Source organism: Mauremys reevesii, linkage group 5, assembly GCF_016161935.1.
Source record: "Mauremys reevesii isolate NIE-2019 linkage group 5, ASM1616193v1, whole genome shotgun sequence".
NCBI classification, from domain to species: domain Eukaryota; kingdom Metazoa; phylum Chordata; order Testudines; family Geoemydidae; genus Mauremys; species Mauremys reevesii.
In genome coordinates, this window is record NC_052627.1 from 57,515,938 (window position 1) to 57,534,902 (window position 18,965).

At 43.5% G+C, this 18,965-nt stretch overlaps 1 protein-coding gene across 14 annotated transcripts in view; it reads left to right on the plus strand.

The window, feature by feature from the left end:
* DCLK2 (doublecortin like kinase 2) overlaps positions 1–18,965 on the plus strand; it is a 137,662-nt gene that overhangs the window by 96,654 nt on the left and 22,043 nt on the right. For 13 of the 14 annotated variants that reach the window (XR_005599635.1, XR_005599634.1, XR_005599636.1 and 10 more), the window contains 3 exons: positions 1,125–1,182; positions 11,781–11,900; positions 14,673–14,819. Coding sequence is in view for 10 of the 14 variants with exons in the window: in XM_039542028.1 (XP_039397962.1) it covers positions 1,125–1,182; positions 11,781–11,900; positions 14,673–14,819 (325 nt within the window). In the remaining 4 variants the exon portion in view is untranslated. The remainder of the gene's footprint in view (positions 1–1,124; positions 1,183–11,780; positions 11,901–14,672; positions 14,820–18,965) is intronic. The other variant, XM_039542023.1, reaches the window with a different exon arrangement.

The window sequence follows — 18,965 nt, forward strand, 5'->3', positions numbered from 1 at the left end:
TAGCAGACAAAGCTGCACTTTTAGAGCAAAGGTGCTCTTAATATACTACTGTGTTTAGTCAGGAACAGGTTTAATGTATGAAATGTAATTCCTTTTGTGAGACATTAGTCTTTATTAGCTAAATCTGAAACATTTTTTTGTTGGCTATAGTTAACTATGAATTTAATAAAACATACCTGGTAATTCTTATTGAGATACAAAAGCTTGTTACAAAGCAGAATTTGTATAGCACCCCTTACATTGGGTCGGATCTTGCCTGGGGCTTCCAGGTGCAATTGCAATACAAATAATTAATAATAATAGGAATGGGCTTATTGCATTTCCCTTGCTATTTTTAATGTGTTAACTGAAGGTCATTCGCAACAATTAGAATTTTCTTTATAGACAGAACAGTTTGTTTTTGTTGCTTTTTTTATTTCCTGTGGAGAACATGTTTAGATCTGGATGTGGGTGACCAAGTGTAAAAGCTAGAGTAAGCTCCTACTTTATGGGAGGAAAAGTCTTCTCACATATACTAGAAAATGATCACCTTAGTCACTCTAGGTTTTGCAGAACCATCCTGTAGAATTCTGTCAGGTAGTTCTAAAATCCTATATAATTTAATAGCCACTGATGTCTGTTGTGTAGTAATTGCTATAGAACCCTATAGTTTTCTTCCCTACTAACTTCTATGGGACTTTTTCCAAAAAGGCCATCGATATTCCTGGCTGCCTTCTTGCTGCTCATCCTATACATGAGCTGACAAGCAAACCTGCAGTCTGATCTGTTTTCAAAGTGTGGTTACAGGCTGCCAGTTGAACAAAGCTACATGAAGGATTTGGGGGCAAATTTTGCATATGGAAGTAGAGTAGTGGCAGAGTATAGTATTGGGTCACATTAGGGTCACTGCTATTGGTCTGGGATTAATGCACACAATAAGCAAGGTAATGGTAGTCAGGGAAACAGCAGGCAGGACTGTTACTTGGAGAGAGGAGAAACAAAATGAAATCATTTCTGCCATCTTTCTGTCAGCTGTTCCCCTGGGTGAAAAGATTATATTACGATTACATGTATTCTTACAGATAACCAGAAATTGGGCTGGAATTTCTGGCATTAATGAATGTTTCTCCAATTTTTCTTCTTAGAGCCACTGGAAAGGAGTTTGCACTGAAGATTATAGACAAGGCAAAATGCTGTGGAAAGGTAGTGTACACCCATTTACATGTGAAAGGAGTAAAAATAGCATTCACAGCTGTTCATTAGTCAAAGTGGTGTGTGTTGGGTGGGGTGCGGTTGGGTTTGATAGAACTGTGGCTGCTTTCAGAAATATCTGTTTAGTATTAGCAGGATTATTTTCCATACAAAATGCAAACAATAGAAGTAGTAACTGATCTAGTAGATAATGGAACAAAAACAAACAAAGATTGTAATTTATTTTGTTGGATTGGATTAACAAAGAAAATGTGTAGTATTTCCACAATTGTTCTTCCTTCATTGGGCCAAAATGGAATAAAAAGAGAAATGCGAAAGTACAGCATAGTGGCTTTGATTGTAAAATCTTTGAAGGATGGAGAGAGAGAGAGAGAGAGAGAGTGTGTGTGTGTGTGCGCCCAGCACCTAGCATAATGGAACCCAATTTTTCTTCCTCCTCCGCAGGGGGGCAGAGAGGGCGCTTGCTGAAGTGGGTGGATCGGCTTATGTGGCCTGCATCTTGCAGGAGGTCAGACTAGATGATCATAATGGTCCCTTCTGATCTTGAATTCTATGATTCTATGATTCAATCCTGATTATGAAGGCAATTCAAATTATAAAGGCCCCAAAGTATGTCATGACTCACATCTACAATAGTAACCATTGTAAGCAAAGTTAATATGGGATAAATTCCTACAGTCCTTATTCAGTCAAAATACCCTATTCTTTTTTGAGTGCTTGCTCATGTCAATTCCATTTTAGGTGTGTGCGCGCCAACATGCACGGTTGTCTGAGATTTTTGCCTTCGCAGTATCCGTAGGGTTGGCGGTGGCACCTGCTTGAGTGCCATGTCCATGTGCTGGTATATATGCCCTCTCAGTTCCTTCTTACCGCCCATGACAGTTGGTTGGAGTGCCTTGTCTTGCAGTTGCAAGAGCGTTAGCGATTCTTCAGCAGCCCATTGTCTGTCATTTTTGTATATAGTTTAGGTACTTAGTTAGCTTTTAAGTTAAGAGTTAAGTTAGTTTGGTAGTTAGAGTCCAGGCTGGGACTTAACCCCGGAGTGGGGCATGCCCCATTCTCCCAGATTCAAACCATGCTTGTCCTACAACAGGCTGATGCCTATTAGAGACCACCATGACTGTGATCTGAAGCGCTAAAGAATAAGCAGGGCGACTGGCACTGTAGACACTGCACCAGGCACCGGACTTGGTGAAGGCCCCAATGCCTAAGGGCAAGCTGGTTATGGGACTGCTCCATAGGGCAGTGGAGCACTCTCGGTCACCAGACCGCAGATATAGATCCCCATCTCTGCAGTCTAGGACCCTGGCACCGCATTCCTGGTCTCCGGTCAAAAGGCCCAGGTCCCCAATGCCACGTTCTCCCACTACGAGACATGGGACACCAGGGTTGAGGCACTGGTCCCTGTACCACCGGTACCAGTGAGCTTCTCATCAAAGATCGCCACGGCGCAAATCATCCTTGCCCAGATGGTCTTTCAGACATCTGTTCCCACTGGGGCAGGATTGCTCCCGGTCATGGCACCAGTCGCCATCCTCCCGGTTCTGCTCACTGGGCAGGCACCGATCTTTGCCTTGTTGGTTGCCGACCAGGGTCAGCCGGCAGACTCATGCATCAATGGCTCCGCCCTGGTCACCGGAAGGGCAATGGTTGGACTCAGACTGGAAGTTCAGCCCCTCGCCAAGGAGGAGTGATTTGCCACCGACCCGCAAAGCCGGCACGGCACCTGCCACAATGGCATGGCAGCAGGGACAGTGGCCTGCTCAATGGCTGTATGGTAACCCGTGGGGTGTGCCCACAATATCAATCCAGTATTCCCACCAGTCCTCCCTGACAGCCTTGGACAAACTGTCCCCTGGGGCCCGTGGCACCGGAGTCGGAACACGATGCCAAATCCAATACCAGGGCAGCGCATAGGACTCCAGCGCCTAAGGAGCCATCCCTTTGGTGGTGCACTTGTCTTTGTTGTCTCCGTGGTGGCAAGTCCCTCCCAAAAGGGCAAACCCTCTTTTTCTCTCTCTCTCTCCCCCTCCCAATGACTTCAAGGAGCACCAGGCCCTTCTTAAGAGGGTGGCTACCAACTTGAACTTAAAAATTGAAGAAGTCACAGAGAAGTCTGACTTTCTTAACATATCCTCCTCCAACAAGGCCCAGATTGTGCTACCCGTCCACCCACGGGTCCTTAAGATTTGCCAAATTGCTGTGGCAGACCCCCTCTTCCATTCCACCTACTTCTAAGAAGGTGGAAAATAAGTATTACATCCCTGCAAAAGGGTTCAAATACCTGTATACATACCCATCAGCAGTGTCACTGGTCATGTTCACTGTTAATGAAAGGGACAGGCAGGGCCAAGTCAGTGGCACACTGAAAAACAAAGATGCCTGGAGACTGGACTTATTTGGCAGAAAGATTTATTCAATGGCAAAACTGTGATTTTGGGTATCTCACCACTAGGCCCTGTTAGGCAGGTACAGTTTTAACCTGTGGGACTCCCTTAATAAATTCAAGGAGGCTCTCCTGCAGGACTAAGCCTAGGGGTTCACTGCTTTGGTGGACGAAGGCACAGCATGGCAAGGGGGGCCTATCAGATGGCCTGGGACTCTACTGACTCAGCAGCCAGAGTGGTTGCCTCTGCAGTGGCCGTGAGGCGCAGCTCCTGCTTGCAGTCCTCCGGGTTAGCCCAGGAGATGCAGGCCACTCTATAGGACCTCCCGTTTGAGGGGATGGGACTTGTCTCCGAGCTCATGGACTTGAGACTCCATGGCCTTAAAGACTCCTGTGCCACCCTCTGCTACTTGGGCAGCCATACTCTGCAGGCGAGGAAGCTGTTATGCCCTCACCTCCTCCACTTCTGCAGTCCATGTCTTGGGGGACTCCCCGGGTGGGCACCTACAGGAGAAAGGATAGAGACAAGGGGTCTAAGTGGCGACACCTGTCATCTTCCCATTCGTCTGCTCATCCTGGGCCTTCCAGAAATCAAGGAGGCTAGAAGCAGTCATTTTGAGGGTACGCTCGAGGGTGACACCCCAGTCACTTCCCAGGATCCACCCTCCCACTCTTTCCTCAACCACCTCCATCCCTTCCAGTCAGTCTGGTCTCAGCTGACCTCGGACTATTTGGTGTTCAAAGTAAAATCATCATGTTACACCCTGCAGTTCGTAGTCCACCCCCTTTTCCCGTCGACCTTCAGGGACTTGTCTCACAAACAGCTCCTCATCCAAAAGGTCAAGAACCTCCTGTGCTTGGGGGCAGTGGAGGAGGTCTCTCGAGACATGAAAGGAAAGGGGTTCTACTCCCATTACTTCCTGATTCCAAAAGCAAAAGTAGGCCTCAGACCCATCTTGGACCTGCGTCGTCTCCACAAGGTCTCTCAAAAAGTTGAAGTTTCGCATGGTCTCCCTGGTCTCCATCATCCTCTCCCTGGACTGGGGAGACTGGTACACTGCCCTCGACTTGTGCGTATTTCCACATTTCCATTTTCCCGGGGCACAGGCGCTTCCTTCATTTTACGCTGGACCAGCATCATTTCCAATTCATGGCATTGCCATTCAGTCTCTCGTCAGTCCTGAGAGTGTTCACGAAGTGCATAGCACCAGTGGCTGCTTATCTGAGGCACCAGGGTGTTCAAATTTACCCGTACCCCAATTACTGGCTAATAAAGGGTCAGTCCAGCAGCATCTCAATCTGGTTTGTTCCACCTGTTGTGACCCAGAGCTGTTAATAAACAAGAAAAAGTTGACCTTAAGTCTGGTGCAACGCATAGAGTTTATTGGAGCAGTCCTCGACTCTACAAGCCAAAGCCTTCCTACCTGAGACTTGGTTCCAAGCCATGGCAGACCTCATCTTGTGCATTCAAGCCCACCCCCTCACCACGGCTCACACGTGCCTGAGATTGTTGGGCCACATGGCGGACTACGTTTATGTGGTCCGACATGCACGACTCCATCTGAGGCCCCTGCTGGTGTCAGTCTACATCCCCAACAGACACAGCATGGACTGGGTGGTCAGGGTCCCAGACCATGTACTGTCATCACCCACCTGGTGGCAGACTCTAGCACTGATGTTGGAGGGGGTTCCCTTTGTGGCTCCATCACCATCAGTGACCCTCCTCTCTGATGCTTTGGACCTGGGGTAGGAAGACCACCGGAGCAATCTCAGCACACAAGGCCATTGGTCGAATTACGATTGCTCCCTACACATGTCAGGGAGCTCAGAGCAGTTCACCTGGCCTGCCAAGCCTTCCTACCTCTCATAAAAAGCAGGCTGGTCCAGGACCTGACGGACAACACAACTACTATGCTCTATATCAACAAGCAAGGCAGAGCCAGATCATCTGCTCTTTGCGGGGAAGCTCTCAGGCTCTGGGACTTCTGTATACAACACAGCATCCATCTCATAGCCACACATCTCCCTACAGCCAGGAACACTTTGGCAGATTGCCTCAGTGGGGCCTTGTCATCTTGCCATGAGTGGTCCTACCATCCTGAAGTGGTCAGCATCATCTTCCAGAGGTGGGGGATTCCCCAGGTGGACCTGTTCATGTCCAGGCAGAACAGGACATGCCTCATTTTCTGCTCAATTTGGGGGATTGACCGAGGCTCCCTGTCAGACGCTCTTCTACTTCTGTGGTTGGGGGCTCACCCCCCCCACTCTCTCCCCCAGCACAGTGTCATTAATTCACAAGGTCCTCATGAAAATCAAGCAGGACAGGTTGAAGGTGATCGTCATAGCGCCGGGCTGGTAGCACCAGCCCTGGTTCGGCACGCTTCTGGACCTCTTGGTGGCTGCTCTGTTACAGCTACCGCTCAGGCTGGTCCTGGTGGCCCAAACTATGGCAGTCTTCTGCATCTGAACCTGGTGGCACTGCATTTGACGACTTGGCTGTTCCATGGTTAAATGCAGAGGAGCAGGAGTGCTCAGCTGGTGTCCAACAGGTCCTGTTGGGCAGTAGAAAGCCTTTCACCAGAGCGACCTACCTGGCCAAATGGACATTGAAAGGATCAAGCCATTCTGCAAGTCAACGCAATTGTTCATCATGGTGGCTGACAGGATGAAAGATCATCCAGTGTCTACTCAAAGAATTTCTTCTTGGATCACTGCCTGCATTCGCTGCTGCTACGATTGGACATAGGTGCCACTTCCAGCGATGGTTACTGCCCACTCACCCAGGAAGCAAGCCTCTTCAGCAGATTTCCTATTCAAGTGCCTATCTAGGACATCTGTAGGGTGGCCACCTGGTTGTCCATCCACACGTTCATGTCCCATTCACACTTACCCAGCAGCCCAGGACTATGCTGGCTTCGGTAGAGCAGTACTGCCAGCCACTACCAGGGGTTCTCAAACTTGGTGTCATGACCCCTCAGGGGGTCACGAGGTAATTACATGGGGGGTCGTGAGCTGTCAGCCTCCACCCCAACCCCCACTTTGCATCCAGCATTTATAATGGCGTTACATATATAAAAAAGTGTTTTTAATTTATAAGGGGGATCACACTCCTAGGCTTGCTATGTGAAAGGGGTTACCAATACAAAAGTTTGAGAACCACTGCGCTGGACTGTGAAATCTGAGCCCACCTCCATTGATACTGCTTGTGAGTCACCTAGAATAGAATCAACATGAGCAAGCACTCGAAGAAAAAACGGTTACCTACCTTTTCATAACTGTTCAAGAGGTGTTGCTCATGTCCATTGCATTCCCCACCCTCCTATTCCTCTGTCAGAATTGCTGACAAGAAGGAGCTGAGAGGGCATAGGGTCGGCGGCGCCTGATATACCGCCACATGGGCGTGGCACACAATGGGGCACCAGAGTCAACCCTACGGATACCGCTAAGGTAGAAATCTCTGACCGTGCATGTAGGTGCACACACGTATAGAATGGAATGAACACGAGCAACACATTTAGAAGAACAGTTACGAAAGGTAGGTAACAGGTTTTTTTTCTTCTTTGGGGCTAAAGACTATTGGAGTGGGCCCCCAGTGATTTGGCAAGCATGGAAGTTTTAAAATAAATAAGACAGCTTCCTTATATTTCCTATTTTACCTAAAACTTCTGCCTTGTCCCTTATTTTTCCCTCTTGGTTGCAGCACCTCCTTCCTTGACCTATATACAGCTGGACTTTTGAAAACAGCATTCTATTGGCTAGTGACAACAGCCTATCCCTTACAAATAACATTTATTCTAAAATTGTTGTTTAAGCTTTAAGTGGTGAATTTAAAAGTTCAGATTCAGTCAGCTGGAAAACACATCAAACCCCTTTCCTGTCGTATTCCCAGGTGTCACAAGCAAATGTAATAGAATTGAGGCCAGTGTCTTTATGAGCATTGCAGGGAAAAATTGGGAGGATTCTCTTGGCTATTTTCTCTTCCCCACTAGGATGGGAGACCTTTTTGGGAGTTTCTGCTGCTATACTGATGCTACCCAAGATCTGTTGATCTTGCCATGTCTGGTTGTCTAGTGGGTGAAAAAGAATAGTACACAGGTATTTCAGATTGAAGCATTATGAACACCAGCCTACTGGACTGATTGTGGGACAATTCCTAAGCAGGGAGGCCTGAAAGAAACAGAATCTGGATCTACAAAAAGTTATTGGACTGAATTTTCAAAAGCATAGATAATAATCAACTATAAATAAGACATTTCTGGGGCAGCAAGGCTGGCCCAGTGGTTGCAGCACTGGCCTGGGATATGGGAGATCCAGGTTCAATTCACAGTTCCACCACAGACTTCCTGTGTGACTCTGGGCAAGTCACTTAGAAAATTAAGAAGCAACAAATATAAAACAGTAAAGAAGTTTTTTCTAATGCAATATAATTAACCCCTGGAACTTGCTTTTGAAATCTATCAAGTTTCAAGAAAGTTTTAGACACTTTTATCCCAACTAGGGTACTTGCAGATGCTATTCTTATATATATAAAGATGTCAGTCTTCAAGCTACAGGCACTGATCATCAGTTGGGGTCAGGCAAGAATACACTTAAGACATAGTATTTTGGATAAATGACCAGATGCATGACGGAAGCCGCTTACCTTTCTCTGAAGGTAAGAAGTATAGGACCTTCTCACAGGCAGGATCTGAGGCAGATAAAATGGTCTGTTCTGGTATGGCAGTTCTTCTGTTTCTGCAGTGTTTACATAGGTAGCCCATTTTTTATGGATTGTTGCACAACTCTTTTTTGATGCAACTCTGTCTGAGACTGTAAAATCCAGGGATATTTGAAGAGTATAGTACAATATAATTATAAATTGCAAATGCTGCATATCATATTACGGTGTTCTGCGAGCAGTTTAGATAACATTCCTTCTGTTAGGCAGGAAAGTAGCAGCTATAACAGTGTACATGTCAATGTGCATTACCTGCTTAATGCATTAATCCTAAACTGTCTTTCAGGAGCTAGGAGTTTAATCTTGCCCCTACCCCATTAAATAGACATAGAGAATATAAGATAAGTTACGATCTAGTAAGGTGACTTAATGAATGACCATGAGGAAAACAGTGCTCAAATTGCTTCTCTGTGCTGAATGTATCCGCACCCATTCCCACGTCACAAGCCTTAAAATCACCATCTGGCCCAAATATGCACAACTTTTGCATTGAGGATGGTCACTCCTGTCCAGCACAAATTTACTGTCCAGCAATTTGTATCTTGGGTGTTAGAACTTTTTAATCAAACTAGCTGATCTTTTCTCATCCATCAGTATACATGTTAATAGTACAATCATTTCTACTTAAATAAATCTTTTCAACTTAGACTAAAATCTATTACAGCAATTTCCCTGAGGAAGAGGTTGAGGTAGCTGTGGAAACTGATATATTTGAAAAGTTTAATGGAATACAGCAAGGACAAGATGATTAAAAATTAATAATCATAAACAGGTCAGTATTTCACAGGACATGTATCAGGACAGTGATGCAAGAGCATTTTGTAACCTTTGTATAAAAGATTAATTACAGTAGATTGTTACTTAAACCTGTCTAAAGAGAACAATTTAATGGCTCAGATGAGGCCAAGATAGCATAGATGGTTCTGTGCTGCTAGGGTCAGAATTAAATAGTGTAATTAATTGATTATGTTGGCTATTTGCTCCTAAAGCTGAGATCTTGTTTATAGTAGGATTCCAGATTTCACTTGGTTCCTTGGCCCTGCTTTATTTAGTATTTTTCATGAATCACAATAACCAGCATTTTACAATGGCTCCTTTCTGTGGGTAAAGGTCAACTTTTTAAACAAAATTGTTTCGTTTGTTTTTCTTTTCTCCAGAGTACGTTTGCTTGGAGCAGACTTAAGTTAGTTGCTGAACGAAAAATTGATGTTCTTGCAAATTGGGTTTCAAAGGTGCAACCCGTTTAACCAATATATACTGCACCACTCTCAGAGGATGAGATGCATGCCTGGTATGTGGGTTCTGGGAAATAGACCCATTAATTCAAATTAATGAATTACACAGCCATGTGACTGAGCTTTTAGCAGAAAACAAGACATCTTTATATAGCCCTGCAGAAAAATGATGAAATAGTGTGAGGTTTTCAGTCACTGCTCATTGTACAGTCTGTCATAATATGTACATATCTACTTCCATTCCATTAATTCTGTTCACAAATGCATGAGGTGCGTGTTACTAGTGTTTTTAATGTGAGCAAGTTCATACTCCCAGTAAGGTGACTTATTTCCCAAAGTACAAATAACCTCTTGTTTTACACAGGGATGGTTATTAGATTTACAATGAACCAAAAGGTCCCTGTGGAATGTTTTCAGATATTTTAAAAAGGGAAAAAGCAAAAACATTCATGAATGAAAGGGAATGTGTGACTTTCTTTTATCTCCAGCATGCAGTTTAGTGGATGGGTGTCTTGAATTTAAAACAAAAGGGGGGGGAACCCTAGAATTAACTTATTTTAAAGCCTTTTTAACTCCATATGGTTTTATGAAAATATGCTAATGAGTGTGAATATAATGTAACTGGAATATGCTTCATGCAAAAGGTCTCTTATAAGGTATCATTATAAAGCTTATAATCTACTGAGTGTGATCATCCAATTTGTATAAATGTATCAGTCTTGTATCTGAAACTAGAAATATGAAATATAACTCTGAGATCCTATTGTAATTATGCAAAGTGTGGGCCATTAAGGGTGGTTTGGAATCTTGATGGCTCGCGTCAACCAGGAAAATTGGTTGTAAATAGCTCTGTTTACTTGCAAGCCTTCCTGTGAGTCAGGCCAGGAAGAATGAAGGCTTGGGGTGTCACCTGGTACTGGAATCCATCTTAAACCTGGTGCTTTTTCATTTAGAAGGAGGGTGGGGACCCAGAGAGATAAGATTCCTGCCTTGTGCCAAAGCTATATAAGGGTGTGGAACAGAACAAAGGGGCAGCAGTCATGAGAAATCCCCTAGCTACCACCTTAACTGGAACAAGGACTGCACCAGGGGAAAGGATTGGGCCCAGACTAGGAAGGAGTCTAGTCTGTGAAAGAAGCTTATTCGAACATCTGAGAGTGACATTTCATCTGTAATCAGTTTCTTAATGTATTAGGCTTAGACTTGCGTGTTTTTGTTTTATTTTGCTTGGTAACTTACTTTGTTCTGTCTGTAATTATTTGGAACCACTTAAACCCTACTTTTTATATTTAATAAAATCACTTTTGCTTATAAATTAACCCAGAGTAAGGGGGAGCAAACAGCTGTGCATATCTCTCTATCAGTGTTAAGAGGGTGGACAATTTGAGTTTACCCTGTATAAGCTTTATACAGAGTAAAATGGATTGATTTGGGGTTTGGATCCCATTGGGAGCTGGGTATCTGGCTGCTAGAGACAAGAGTACTTCTTAAGCTGTTTTCAGTTAAGCCTGCAGCTTTTGGGGGATGTGGTTCAGACACGGGTCTGTGTTTCCAGCAGGCTAGCATGTCTGGCTCAACAAGACAGGGTTCTGAAGTCCCAAGCTGGCAGGGAAAATGGGCTCAGAGGTAGTCTCAGCACATCAGGTGGTAGTCCCAAGGGGGTCTCTGTGACCAAACCCATCATAGGAATGTTTTCAGATATTTTAAAAAGGAAAAAAGCAAAAACATTCATGAATGAAAGGGAATGTGCAACTTTCTTTAATCCCCAGCATTTAGTTTAGTGGATTGGGTGTCTTGAATTTAAAACAACAAGAAAAGGAAAGAACCCTAGAATTAACTTATTTTAAAGCCGTTGTACCTTCATGGAGGTGGGGGAGGGGGGCAGGAGAAGGGGGAATAAAACCTAACCCTAGCACAATATCAAGCTGTTGGAGCCAAAACAATTTCCATACTTAAATGGGTAAGTAGTTTTCAGGTTCTAAATATAAATATTAAACCAAACAAAAAATAAAACCCATGAAGTTGGCAGCTATTTTGTAAGAGATCAGGTCTGGAAGGAAATACAGTGGTATTAAGTGAAGGTTAAAATGTGTCATTTCACCACAGCTCTGCAATATAAATAATATAGTGAAAGGTGTGTGTGTGTGTGTGTGTAAGTAAAAAACAAAAACAGGAAAGCTATCACCTGGAAGTTTTACTGGGAGTTCATTGTCAATTAAAATAAACTTTCCTCCTTTTCCTGACTAAATAGGAGCATCTGATAGAGAATGAGGTATCCATACTGCGCCAAGTGAAACACACCAATATTATCATGCTGATAGAGGAGATGGACACTCCAACAGAACTCTATCTGGTAATGGAGTTAGTTAAGGTAAGACTATTTCAAGGAATTTTCTTTTTCATTTATCTACACATAATGTGAAGTCTAGGAAGATTCCAATATCACACAGCTCTCAGAAGACATAATCAGATGAGCATTTTGATGAGAACTTCCAATTAATCATGCAAATACTGTTGTTAAATTCCATTAAAATGAACAATCGTTGTTATAAAAACAACGAGTCCGGTGGCACCTTAAAGACTAACAGATTTATTTGGGCATAAGCTTTCGTGGGTAAAAAACCCACTTCTTCAGATGCATGGAGTGAAAAATTACTCCATGCATCTGAAGCTCCACTTTGCTGGCATTGGAGAGTGATACTGCTGTCTTGTGAATTACCAATACCAAAGGCATTATGAAGCACCTCCATAGAAACATTTTAATGCATAGCATGAACATGTTACACAAACCAGGGGTTTTTGGCATATTACTCTTGGGCAGTTTTGTGCCACTGCACAAGTGCAGAATTAACGTCCCTGGCAGATTTTACTCTTTTCCCCACAGGAAAAATTGATTCATGCCCCCCTCCTGGGCAGGGGGCAGGAGGGAGTCTGGTTTGGCTGTCAGGAGCAGCAGGGGGAGATGTAAGTCACTGCCTTGGGGGCTGGTCTCTCTCTGTCCCTCTTGCTCGCTATCAAGGAGCACCCAGAGCCAGAAGGGGCAGGAGTAGAGGAGCCTGGGTGAGTGGCACCTACCCTGTACTGGACTCCAGCTGGGCTGAAGGAATGAGACTTCCTCTGACCCTGCATGGGCCAGGGCCAGGTCAGACCCATCCCCAGGAACTTCCCTGGGTTTCAGGAAGCTCCTCCCCTGCTTCCTGCCCTCATTGCTCTCCAGCCATGGGGGAAGGGGTCACTGTACAGAGAGCTGCTTCCCCAAATGCCCAACCCCCAGGCATCTGAATTTCCCCCCGCACCCAGACCACTCCCTGCTGAGTTGCCTGCACTCAAATCCCCACTGTGCCAAGACTCAGCCCCCTGCACCAAAATAAGTGAAAATGGTGTGATTATAATGTTGTTTTGACAAAATATGCACTATTTTGCAGAATTTTTAATTTTTTGGTGCAGAACTCCCTCAGAATAGCATATATAGCAGCAAAGAAGGCAGAATGACTTGCAGAATTGTTTAAAAGGAAACACCTGAAAAATATTATATAGAAGAAAAATAGATTCCCTGCTACAATACTTAGCATATTTTCCCCTTCATAAAATAAGAAAATATACAAATATACTGAAACAATCCAGAAATTTCTATGTGACATAGGTCTGATATTTCTTAGTTGCTTGTTTTGTGACAAGATAATGAATAATGTGAGTGTCTAGGCCATCTGAGTTAGATTTATAAACCTGTATCAAATCTGAGGCTTCTCTCACATGCTTGCACACAAATGTACATTCTTATCTCTCGTACAGGAACAATAGCAAACATGCAAACTAGTCTATATGTTAAAACAACAGCAGTAAACCCAGACTATATCAGCATATTGGATAAAAGTATAAATCAGCATTTCAGAAGGTATTGCTATCTAAAAATTTAACTGTACTCAAGAACCTTTTCCGCAACATCTGTTTGCTTGAAACCCCCTGGTGAAGGTCTGTAGCTGCTGGCTCAGTACCACTGCTTCATTTCTGGCTATCTCTAGAAACAGTTTTTATGTGGCAGATGGCTTTTTTGTTTTTAAGATGCAACTTTAAAAAAAAGGGTAATCTTTGAATATATATCCTGAATTGCTACTGCTTTCACATGTGCTACAGTGCTTGGAATTCCACCCCCCCAACCCAGCCAAGTCACTCCCACTCTTGTATCCAAGGTAACTATCATAATGGCACACAACTTAAATTAATTGCAGCAAGTGGAAATGCCATATAAATTAAAATATTTCTTTACTACTGTTTTTAAAAATGCTGTTACATACCCCTGAGCTATAATGGATGCTGGTAGGATATTGCACAACAGGTATGCTCAAAAAACACCAGGCGGACTCTGCCATATATTGCATGGGGCAAATATGCTGTAGAATGCAGGACTGTTATCATCCTGCCTCATCCTTATTTATTTTTACTTTTCATAATGTTTGCACTAAGTATTTCTAACATGTACTTTATTATGTAATTATTATTATTTGCATTACAGCATCAGCTAGAGGCTCCAGCTGCTAGGCACTGTACAAACAAATAGGTCTGTAGTACCCTGACAAGTTTATAATGTAAATAGACAAGACAGTCAAAAGCAGGGAGAAAGGAAGTGGTGGTATCCTCTTACTCCTGGGGAACTGAGGTGCAGAGCGGTGAAGTGACGCCCAACGACACACACAAGTCTGTCGAGTATTGAACCCAGATACCCTGAGTCCCAGTGCCTCAGCCTACAGGTTCATCCTTCCCTACCATGATAGCTGTTTCCAAGGGCTTGTCTACATGAGGAAAAAGGCTGCAGTAGCTGGTGCACTTTGGAAATGTACTAAGCTAAACCACGTGAGGTCACTCTTAGTATGCAGTAAGTGGGTCCACACAGAGAGTTAGTGAGGAGTTGCTAGTGTGCTTTAAACTCACACCCTAGCTTACTGTGCACCAACTTCTCCATGTAGACAAGCTTCAAGTTGTGCAGCGTATCTTTCCCGTATAATACATGACAGGTTTTTGTGCATGCCTCTGGTGCAAGGATGTTGAATTACGGCTTTCTCTGACATCTTTTCAGTAGTCTGACTAGGGTACTGACACCTGATGATTTTTCTTGTCATTGCCCTTAATGTTTTCCCTTATTTAGGGAGGAGACTTATTTGATGCTATCACTTCTTCAACAAAGTATACGGAGAGAGATGGTAGCGCAATGGTCTACAATCTAGCCAGTGCACTGAAATACCTCCATGGTCTCAACATTGTGCACAGAGACATTAAGCCAGAGAATCTCCTGGTATGTCACTTGTTTTGTCATGCTTTCCATTGCTTCATCCCTCACAAATGTAAATGTTTGTATGTAAATGTTAAGATGCCAAGGAGCTGAACAATCACAGACATAGAACATGAATTTAGAATGACTGCATGCTTAAAATAAATCTCTTTCCATTAAATATTAATAGACATAGGGAAATTGATCTGTGCTTAATGTGCACTAGACTCTAGACCTATCACTTACATTTTGATTCTTGGCTCTGACTTGGATAAGCACAAAACAGGGTTTAAAAATGTGTTAATGAATTATTTACAATCCTAGCTGCAATTTAAAACAAGGGTTTTAATCACTTTCTGAAGATACCAGGGTTATTTGAAGTAAGATATTTCCTCTCCCATTGCCGCATCTGGTAAAATCTTTTTGATGACTTCTCAGTATCCTAGCTATGAACTCAGAGTACATTTATTTCCTCAGAAGGAACTGTATTTAATTTCCATTAGTTCCCATCAGGGACATAAATATCTACTGCTCTGTGCCTGATAGCAACAAATATTGTGGATTCTGTTTTACAAACTCCAAGTAGAAATTGGCAGTGGAGTGAGTGCATTATTCGCTGCTGCTTTGTAGCTTATATAGGCAGAGTATGCAAAAGATTACTAAGTCACTGACAGCAGAGATAGTGTTTAACACCCACATTGCACAGGTGTAAATAACTACCTACAATGCAAGGCACTGGACAACTAAGTCCAGAATCCACAACACAGGCACGGGGTCATCAGTAACTGGAAGCCTTATGTGTTAGTTTATTTAAGCTCTGTTTGTTTGTCAGTCCTGTTAATGGTGTAATGAGATTGCACCAAAGGGAAGCTGATAGAAGGGATTTATGTCTCTTACTCCAGCAGCGGCATTTGAACAAGCACAGACAACAGGGCTGGAACTTGCAAACTCTTAGGATATGGCTACACTATGCAGCTTTTAGCAACATGGCTGTGCTACTACAGCGCTGCCACTGAAAGCCGCACAGTGTAGCTGCTCTTTGTCGGCAGGAGAGAGCACTCCTTCCAACAAAGTGCTTTTCGTCAGTAAGACTTTTGTCGTTTGGGGTGGTGGGTTTTTTTTGTTTTTGTTTTTTAACACCCCTGAACGACAAGTTTTGCCAACAAAGTTCCAGTGTAGACAAACCCTTACTAACTTAAAGAGTCGTTTCTTACCACAGCTGTCCCAATGACAACAGTGAGTAAGGATTTCCAGGACTCGGTCGTTCCTTTAGCAGTGAAATTTGAGGGAAAAAATATGTATTCAGACCTTACTTGATAAATTTTTAGTTGCAAGGTATGTGGACATTGGGTTGTTGAGCTGTGGATACAGGGATTCTAACATGGGGTTTTTATTATTATTATTATTTATTTGGTACCCTTTATTTTGTGCGAGTATTGCTATTCTTTATGGATGATACTGATTTTAAAAAAATTATACTAAAAGTTACTTTATGTGAAGTGGCTAGAATGTTGTATAAACACTATGCAGTCTAAATGAATAGTGACCCTTTAACAATAAGACCTGAAAATTTTCTGGCAAAAAAATACCCTTGGCAACTTTGAGGTAAGGGAGAGAAAAACAGAGAAGACGGTGGTTTTATCTTCAAGTGTATCTGAAAGCTTAGCCACTCTAAAGATTGCATGTTCATGCTGAATTAATTTCAATATAGTATGCTGGTCCAGAAGCAAACAAGAGTGTGCACAGTTTTAGTGGCATCCCATGGCATGCCATAGTTGATCTCATTCATTTTAAAATAATAATGTGGTGACATCAGGATCTTGGGTGGATTGGAGTTCTGAGGCTAATCTGACATTTTAAGCCTCCATTAGTAATCGAATCAGGTATAAATAGGCACAAACACCCTTTTTGCCTAGAAAGCTTATCGAGATTACTCAACAGTTGCAAGTCTTATTCATTGTGATTGACATTGGCATGCATGTTAAGATAACATAATAGAAGTGGGTGTAAATGTAAATGTGTCAATTGCTTTTATACTAACCAGTGTTTCAATTCTTTAACCTGAGATCATCCAGATGTCTGATTGGTAAAAAGAATGAAAATCATACACTCATAAATACAAACTGTGTTGTCATTGACACGTGAAATTATATCAGGGAGCACAAAGGTTTCCATTAGAGCTATGAATTATAACACAGTGATGACTAAGGCTATGTTTTAGTCATGGGTATTTTTAGCAAAAGTAATGGATAGGTAATGGGCAGTGAACAAAAATTCACGGACTGTGACCTAAATTCCTTGTGAACTGCATGACCATGCAGCAGCCTGTTTAGCGCTGCACAGACGCTCAGGGAACCTGCCAAGCTGGGACCTGCTGGAGCACCTCTCCCCTGTCCCCAACTCAGCCCCAGACCTGCTGTCCCCAGGGGAGGGGCAGCCCAAACCCAGCCCTGGCCCGGACTGACTGGGGCAGGTGCTAATTGGTCCAAATCCTCACAGCAACTTGAGCGCTGTTTGGTTTGTATTCTCGCACCTCATTGTGGAGAGAACTCCTGGTTTAGAGCCGTGAAGGAGTGCAGACTATCAGGCACCTCCTGCTAGTCCGGCCCACCCACTCCAGGACGTAATTTCACTAGGAGGGTGGTGAAGCACTGGAATGGGTTACCTAGGGAGGTGGTGGAAACTACATTCTTAGAGGTTTTTAAGGCCCAGCCTGACAAAGCCCTGGCTGGGATGGTTTAGTTGGTGTTGGCCCTGCTTTGAGCAGGGGGTTGGACTAGCTGACCACCAGAGGTCTCTTCCAACCCTAATCTTCTATGATTCTATGATAATGGATGCTGGGACTTGTAGTCTGTGCTGGCCCACACGCTCTGGCTCCAGAGAGAAGACTTTGTGATTGGTTCTCATTGGGCAATGAAAGGTTATTGCTAAGGTAGAGGTGCCAGTGGGCGGAATGGCCTCCCTTCCTCCAACCCAAACTCAGCTCTGGCCTGGACCTGCTGTGACCGGGGGAGGGGCCCCTACCCTGCTGCCCCAGCCCTAGAGCTGCTGCAGCAGGGAGAGACACCTGTCCCTCCCAGGTGCTGCTGCAGGAAGAGAGAGCTGGGGGGAGTCCTCTCTCCCCACAGTAGCCCCAGGACACCCTCCTGCACCCCAAACCCCTCATCCCCAGACCCACCCTGGAGTACCCAGACCCAGCCAGAGCCCTCTACCCCCCCCACCCCCACACACACACACCCCAACCCTCTGACTTGATTCTAAATTCTTAAAAACAAAAAAACAGGTATCACTATGAGAATTTTCAAACTACCACTTTTGTGAGAATTCTATGACTAATGTTTCTGGGCCTTTTGCTGGCTCTGCAAAAACAATTAACTAATGAATACTATTCCCAGACTTGTGCTGACAATTGGCGATCCAGCTGTACAAAACTGGAAAGAAGCAAAACTTTTGCTCAGTTCTGAACACGGGTGGGGAAAAAACCCTCCTCCATGCTTGTTAAACTGAAAAGGACAAAATGGAAAATATTTATCTTCAAATCTATAACAAGTAATTCCAAATCATGGGTAGCTGTGTTTTTTTAATAAAAATCCCTTGACAATATACTTTAAATAGGATCCTACTGATCTGCTTGCAACTCTTCACTGAAAACTTAAAAATAAAATGTTCTCCCAGTGAATCTCTCTCTCAATTTTGCAGAATTGTCCTCTTGCTACTTTTTTCCCCCCTTTTTTTTTTACTGTCACAAATTGTCTTCATTTTGTTTGTTTCCTTCCTGCATGCACAGGTATAGCATATGTCATTGTTGATGCTAGTAGGAATATGTACCCATTAGTTGCCATTATTGGAATTCTTAGATTATTTAGTCAACACTAGTTTATTTAAGAAATTTAATAATTTGTAATATAGGTTAGTAGGTGGAAAATATTGTGTGAGGTTATTGGAAAATGAGTGGGTTTTAAAACACACCATGACTTTGCAAACAAAAACGTAGTTATATAAGTAAAGGTTGACTATGGCATGCTAATTTAACTTGTTCTCTTCCTCAATTGTTGACATTTTTTTGTTTTTGTTTTTTTTACTGTAATCGTATTCACTAGTGCAAGCAAACAGGAAGAAGTAGATCAGGCATAGTTATCGCTTACAAACAATGGGCCCAATTCTGGCCAC